The sequence below is a fragment of the Culicoides brevitarsis genome, chromosome 2, assembly GCF_036172545.1.
Source record: "Culicoides brevitarsis isolate CSIRO-B50_1 chromosome 2, AGI_CSIRO_Cbre_v1, whole genome shotgun sequence".
In the NCBI taxonomy this organism is placed as follows: domain Eukaryota; kingdom Metazoa; phylum Arthropoda; class Insecta; order Diptera; family Ceratopogonidae; genus Culicoides; species Culicoides brevitarsis.
The window spans coordinates 33,349,034-33,356,553 of NC_087086.1; the positions used below are offsets into that span (position 1 = coordinate 33,349,034).

Sequence of the window (7,520 nt, forward strand, 5' to 3'; positions counted from 1 at the left end):
TTCCATTTTTCTCGAAGACGCCGTCGAAGTAGATCCCGCCCACGCACCACTCACAACGGAAGTTACGAGGAATGTGAGCCTTATGACTCGCGCACGATGCTCATGACCAACACGGAGGCTCTCCAAGGGCTCTACGGCGAAATTACAACGGAACGCGATGGAGATTTGACTCATCAGTGCATTCAAACCAACTTGGCGGATGTCATTTGTGGCGGTAAATTTTTCAAAAAATTTGATTTTTTAATTTTTTTGTTAAATTTTTATCTTTTTAGGCAATCCTCATGACAAAATAATAATTCCACGTTCAAATAAACGGCGAAGTGCCTCATTTCCAACGCCACGTAGCCTCGAACGACGTCACAGCTTACGATTTTTCGGGTCATCGAAGCGTTTGCAACGATGTGCATCAACGAGGTAAGGGTTTTAAATGAGATTTTGGATGATTTTGCCTCAGATGGCAACTCACTTAAAGAACTTTTTCGTTTAGGAGCTTATCGAACAAGAATTACACGCAAACGATGACCACAGATAGTAGTAGCTCGGAGTATCAGAGTACGGATTCCTCGTCGCCAAGTAAGTTTTTTGATGAATTTTAACGATTTTTATCAAAAATAATAAATTTTTCAAAAAATTTTTATTTTTTTTTTAATTTGAAAAATATATGACATTTTATTAAAAATTTAAAAAAAAATTAAAAAAAAAAAAAAATTAAAAAAAAAAAAAAAAAAAAAAAAAAAAAATTTAAAAAAAAAAAAATTAAAAAAAAAATAAAATTAAAATTAAAAAAAAAAAAATTAAAATTAAAAAAAAATAAAATTTAAAAAAAAAATTAAAAATTTTTAATGAATATGAAATTTTAGGTTAACTGATGGAAATTTTAATAATTTCCCAAAAATGTGAGAAAATTCCATTATTGTTGTCGAAATATTCAATTTTTTTAAAAATTAAAAAAAAAATAATTATGTAAATTAAAATAATTTATAAATTTCTGAAAAATCAAAGGCTTTATTCATAAAAATTTTTAAAAATATATTTTTTCAAACTTAAGCTCGTAAAAGCGGTTAAAGAATTAAAAATTTTTCAAAAAATTTAGAAAAACTTTTGAATTTGTGGAAAATTTTTCAGAAAATGTGCAAAATTTCTATTAATTTTTTAATAGTTTTAATTTTTTGTGTAATAATTTAATAAAAATCCAAAATTTTGTATGAAGAAATATTTTTAAATCTTTCATAATTTAAATAATTTAAATTTAAATTTAATTTAAAAAATTTCTCAATCCGTAAATCCAATTAAAAAAAAATTAAAAATTTCAAACATAATTTAAATTTAAAAAATTTCTCAAAAATCGTAAATATTAAAAAAAAATTAATTTTGTGAAAAAAAATAAGAAAAAAATGTTAAAAAAGAAAAAAAAATCTTAAATTTGTGAAAAAAAATTTAAATTTCTTTAAAAATTTATTTTGTAAAAAAAATAATCATTCTTTAAAAATTATTTTTTTTAAGAAAATAAAAAATAAAATTTCTTCAATTTTTTTACTTACAGAAAAAAGTGCCTCATTGCTATCCCGACTGTTTAGACGCAGTGGCAGGACAAAGCAAAAGAATCTTCAAACATATTCAGGGCAATTTCCTCCCGCAGAGTGGTTCAACTCGAAGGCTGTTCATCTTCACAGCGTTGGAACACAAACTTTAGACGTAAATTTTCCCCCAATTTTCTTCCCCCGACTCGAAATTTCATCAAAAACTTCATTTTCAGGACATGCCAGTCAACCATACGCTTTCAAACTCAACATTTTACGCCGCCTCCGAGATCAGTAGTCAGCGTTCCTTGACGCTGCCTCGTCGTCATCGCCGTCACATGTCCAGCGAATCAACTTTCCTCATCTCGTCACGCGATTGCTCGCCCGTTCGTCGTCGTTCGCCCCAATGTTACAGCGGAAGCCTGCCCCGCAGCACGCATTCCATCCCAAATCGTTCGCCAAAACGCGCGCCACTCGTCAAGCAAATGTCCGACGATGCATCGCGCGCCAAAAGTGCCGAAGTTTACAAAAATCGCAGCGTTGTCGACACAAAAATCGCCTCCGAGCGAGAAAAACACAAAAGTTTGTATAGCGGCCCCAGCAGTTTGGAGAGCGGAAAGGTGTCGGGTCCCAGTAGCATCGATAGCGGCAAATTTTACAGTCGCACCAGTGGCCATTCAAGCTTGGAATCGTCGTCAAATGTCACGAATGGGGGTTCGCCGAAGATGCGGCAAAAGACTTTGCAGAATTTAACGCGAAAATTATCGCCGGAAATCGAAATTGGAGTCCCCAACTCGCAAAGTAACAACTCCATTACGCTCCAAGTGACCAATAATCAGGGAAGTAATGTGCCAAGCACGAAGATTTTCGTACAAAATTCACCCGTACGCAGTGTCATCACGTTCGAAAATGGCAAACTGATGGAAAATTCGAACGTTTACATCATCAATTCGGAGAAAACGTCGCATGCGAATGGCGAAGTCACCACAAATAAGAGCATAAGTTACACCCCGGCAGTAAAAAGTGTCGTTTCGACTGGCACAAAACCCGCCACAACCTCAAATTCGGCAAATAAAGAGAATGTTCAGTACTTTAGCGAAAACGAAACTGCTGCCAGCGAAACTGGCGACTCGTTATCCATGATTTCCGAGACGTCGCCCGACTCGAGTCTCAATCCGAATGTCAACAACGACCTAAAATCCCCGGAAATGGTCATGGAAAGCAATCGTTATACGAAAAATATCAATAACGAAGCCAACATGAACAACAATCGGAAGATGTCAGTCCCCCTGAACGGAAATTCCAACGGCGGAAGTTTCATTTACAAAAATGTCTTGAAGGAAAATGGCTCCCCTCTCGCTCAATCGCCGCAAAATAACAAAAATATCTTCGAAAATCGCCTAAATTACGAACATTTGGCTGGTTCCGTGGGAAATTTAAAACAACTTTCCCAAACGAAGCTCGATACGCAGAAAAAACTCAACTCAAACATCGATCTGAAGAACGCCATTCAATACAGCGACAAATCTTTCGTCAACATCTTGCGGAAAAATAGCGAACCAAATTTGGCGCTAAAAAATGCAAATTTAGAAAAAAAGGCAAACGAGAAATCTCCATCGTTGAAAAAAGAAATAATTAATACAGATCAACGTCGCGCGAGTTTAACGACGCAAAAAGAAGCGAATAACGCGAGAAATGAACTTGACGCGGAAAATTCTTACAATTTTCCAAGTTTGACAGATTTGAGTTTCAATTTTACGTCGTTGGCGGCGCAGAAAATTTTGCAAGGTGTCAGTAGCATCAACAGCATCGACACGTTGTGTGAATTGAGCATGCAGCAACAACAACAGGGCGGCAAGGAAGTTGAGAAAAATGGGATTTGCACAGATTATGGAATGGTTTAAAACTGTATCGAATAATTAATTAATTATTTAATTAGAGCTAGTCATGACAAGTAATTTTTAGCGAGAAAATAGTAGTTTTTAATCGAAAAAACAAAAAAAAATCATGTAGATCAATTTTGAGGTTATGTTCCACAAACAATTTCTACAAATTTCAAAAATTTTTAAGTTCCACAAAAAAAAATTAAAATTTTTCGTTGAATAAATCAAAATTTCACCTTACTAACCTTAAAACTTAGAAGCAATTAACTCCATAAACTTATGTAGAACGTAACTAGAGACAATATAACGTCGAACCAGTAGAATTAGAACGAAACTTAACTCTTAACCTATAGATACAAAATTATAGACAAATAATAACTTTACCTTTTCATAACCTCCCAGTTAATGGCCTAAAATATTTAGTAAAAGTAAGATTTTTGAAGCATTTACAAAAAAAAATAATTAAAAATCAATTTTGAGGTTAGGTTCGTTGAATAAATAATTTTGACAGATTAAAAATTTGAAAGCTGAATTTTAATTTGAAATACGTTTTTTTTGATTTTTGAGGTTATGTTTTGTTGTTTTTGATCAAAATTATGAATTCTAAAGCTTTGTTAAAAAAATTATTTGATTTTGTCAAATTTGGTAAATAAAATTAAAAATTTAACGAAAATTTTAAATTAAAAAAATTAATTTAATAAAATTACAATTAAAAGAATAATTAAAATTAAAATTTAAAAAAAAAAAAAAAAAAAAATACGAATTAAAAAAAATAATTTTTAAAAAATTTTTAAAAAAAATATTTTTTAATAAATAATCCTAATAAAAATAAATTTTAAAAAATTTCAATTTAAAAAAATTAATTTTAATCTTTTAATAATATTTTTATTTAATTTAAAAAAATTTAATTTTAAAAATTTTTAATTTTTATTTTTAAAAATTTAATTTGTCAAATTTTTAATCTGTCAAAATAATTAAACGAAATTACCCTAAAAACTCTAAAAAATTAAACAAAAACACGTTCCACAAACGTTTTTTGATTTAAAAAAAAACAATAAATTGATACAAAAGCCCCAACAAATAAAAAACACGATGCAAAAATGATGAGACGAGCGAGCGAGCGATTTTTTACTACAACAAATTCTTAAAATCATCAAAGAACTTGTAATGTAGTAAAAATAAATAAAATTTTCTATAACATATTTTAAAACTTTTTTTTGTAAACTTTGTATGTTTTTTTATACATATTTGTAATAAATTTTTATTTTATTATTTTTAATATTACAAAACATTTATAATCACTAATCTCCTTGTTTTATAAAATATTTTATTATTATATTATATAAATTTATTATTATTATTAAAAAAAATCATAAAAAATTAAGCAAATAAACTAATAATTAAATGAAAAAAAATTACAATTTTATTTAAAAAAAAAATAAAAATAAAAAAAATGAGATTAAAATTAAAAAAAATTAAGGTAAGTAATTGATGATGAAAATTTTTAATTAATTAGTAAATTATAATGAAAAATGATAAAAGCAAAAATTTTTTAAAAGTTAATAATAATAATAAGTGGCAACACACAGCTACAGTTTTTTTTAATGCAATGCAACGCAAACACTTTTACTCTACAAATAAACAAAAAAAAAATAAAATTTATAAAAATTAAGCGAAAAATATTTAAAAAAATAATTTTTTTAAAAATTAAAATTAAATAAAAATATATTTTTTAAATATAATTAAATTTTGTTACAAAATAAATTCTAAAAATAAAATATTGATGAGCATCTAAAATTATTTTTTTACATGCTCATCAATTTTTCGAGTAATTTTTAGCCAATTTTCTAATTTTTTCAACTTTTTTCTTTAATCCGTACCAAAATATCGTTGCCCAAAGTGGTTTGGTGCATGCGGATGAATTTCTGACGTCAGAATTTTCATGTTAGGAAACGCTTGGGTGACCACATGCGCTGCTTGTGGCGTGCAAAACAGATTTGACAGAATAATATAGTCCTCAGCGACTCCGTGATCTTTCAATACTTCGACAGCCTGCGAAAAATTAACATTTAAAAGTGATTTTTCAGGAAAATTTGACGATTTTTCACCTTAACGACGGTATTTCCGGTCGACATGATCGGATACATGAGCAAAACCATGCGTTGAGCAATGTCCTCGGGGAATCTCGCATAAATACATTTCGCTTCGTGCGTCTCGTTGTCTGACTCGATGAGAATTTTCCCGATTCGGATCGAGCGACAGCATTCACGGAGTCCCTGTTCCATCGCTTCGCCCGAACGAACAATGGAAACGCCGCAATTGCCGCTGCGGTACCGCAAACCATCGTAAATTGCACCCGTTCTACAAGAAAAATTTAATTTTTAGGCGATTTTCATTGAAAAAAAGGAAAATTCTTACGGCGTCACGACAGAACACTCGGAATACGGAAGTTGATTCAAACTTTCCTCAATTACGAGACGAATTAATCGATCGGCGTAGAATTTAAAATCACTCCGGGTTGTCGTTCTAGCGGCAAAAAATAAAAAAAATCATTAAAATAAAATTCCAACAACGAAAAAGGAACTCACTTATCTCTAATGATTGTCTGCAACTCCTTAATTTGATCGTTTGCCTTCAAAATGAGCAAATTTTTGCCGAATCCCTCGATGTGTGAATCGCCATTCGTCAGAATTTCGCCATTTTCCGCATTTTCGCCGTTTTCAGGTTTCATCGTAAAAGTTTTTGGTCTAAAATTTCTTAAAATTCACACAAAAGACGCCACAAAAAAGTATTTGACACAAAAACGTGAGTCAAATACTCGGTCAAAAAATTTATAAAAAATAAAAAAGTCACGTTTTGGACTCCACGAAACACTTTTGAAGACGGGTTTGTTATGATTCACAGCTGTTTTTGATCCAAGTTTCAAGTTTCTTGTACAAGTCAAGTTACCAGTTTATCAATTTGAGTCGTCTCAAATTGCGCATTTTGCGATTGGGGCGCTGTTCAAGCGGTGCGCTTTGGAAGTTCTACGAATTTTTATTCGTTTCACGAGAAAATTTGATTAATTGCATAGTTTTGGGATTTTTTTAATTAAATTTTTAATTAAATTAAAATTTAAAATATTTTATTAATAAATATCAATATAATTTTTTAATGAAGAAGTTTTTTATAAGGAAAATTTATACAAAAATTTTTGATTTTTTAAATATTTTTATTCTATAAATTTAAAATTTTTATTTCAAGTAATTTCTTCAATTTTTAATTAATTTTTTTACAATTTTAAATTATTTTTAATACTTTATGCATAAACTAATTTAATTTAGTCAATTAAAAAATTATTATATAATTTAATTTTCTATCAGAAAAAAATTAATTTTATGTAAAATTAAGAAAATTTATTAAATAATAATTAAAATAATTATAATTTTTTAAATAAATTCTTAAAATTTGTTTTTTTAAAATAATTAAATTTAAAATAAATAAAATTAATTAATTTAATTTTTTTTAAAATTTTTTAATTTTTTGTATTTTTTTTTAAAATTTTATTTTTTTTTTAATTTTTTTTTTTTTTGTTTTCAAATTTTTTATTTTATTTTTTTTTTTTATTTTTTTATTTTTCTTTAAATAATTAATAAATTAAATAATGAATAATTAAAATTTTTAAACAACATTTAATAAAATCAATTCAATTTTTAATTTTTTTTTATTTTTGAAATTTTTAAATTATTTTTTTATGTGAATTTTATTTTTTAAAAAACATTTTTTTTTTATTTAAAATTTTAAAAAAATATAATTTAAATTTTAATTAAAATATTAAAATAATAATAAAAATTTTAATTTATTAAGTTAAAAATAAATTTTTAATGCTTAATCTAACAATTTATTTCTAAAAAAATAATTTTTATTAATTAATTAATTTTTTGTTAATTAATTTTAAATATTTTTAAGCTGAGTTTAGAACTTTTTTAACAACAAAAAAAATTTTATTTATTGACAAATTTATAAAAAATAATCTGAATTTTATAAAACCTTTAAATCCTTGAAATATTTATTAAAAATTTTAAAAATAAAAAAAAATCTGTTATTAAAAAAATTAAATGTTCTAAATTAATTTCGT

General features: G+C 27.3%; 2 protein-coding genes across 6 annotated transcripts in view; one reads left to right on the forward strand and one right to left on the reverse strand.

The window, feature by feature from the left end:
- Positions 1–3,877, forward strand: part of LOC134832005 (rho GTPase-activating protein gacZ) — a 121,979-nt gene extending 118,102 nt beyond the window's left edge. For 3 of the 4 annotated variants that reach the window (XM_063845883.1, XM_063845881.1, XM_063845882.1), the window contains 5 exons: positions 18–214; positions 273–414; positions 473–573; positions 1,544–1,695; positions 1,757–3,877. In XM_063845883.1, the coding sequence (XP_063701953.1) occupies positions 18–214; positions 273–414; positions 473–573; positions 1,544–1,695; positions 1,757–3,424 (2,260 nt within the window). In that variant the 3' untranslated portion in view covers positions 3,425–3,877. The remainder of the gene's footprint in view (positions 1–17; positions 215–272; positions 415–472; positions 574–1,543; positions 1,696–1,756) is intronic. The other variant, XM_063845884.1, reaches the window with a different exon arrangement.
- An 800-nt stretch (positions 3,878–4,677) lies between these two features.
- On the reverse strand, positions 4,678–6,298 carry LOC134830479 (uracil phosphoribosyltransferase homolog). 2 transcript variants are annotated; one of them, XM_063843982.1, is made up of 5 exons: positions 5,992–6,298; positions 5,822–5,929; positions 5,512–5,764; positions 5,284–5,455; positions 4,678–5,034 (listed from the first exon to the last, which is right to left on the reverse strand). In XM_063843982.1, exons 1-5 carry the CDS (start codon positions 6,132–6,134, stop codon positions 5,030–5,032), a joined length of 681 nt encoding a protein of 226 aa, XP_063700052.1. In that variant the 5' UTR covers positions 6,135–6,298; the 3' UTR covers positions 4,678–5,029. The 2 variants fall into 2 exon arrangements, with proteins under 2 accessions (XP_063700052.1, XP_063700051.1); XM_063843981.1 differs by lacking the exon at positions 4,678–5,034 and having other exon boundaries at positions 5,143–5,455.
- Between the last annotated feature and the right edge of the window lie 1,222 nt (positions 6,299–7,520).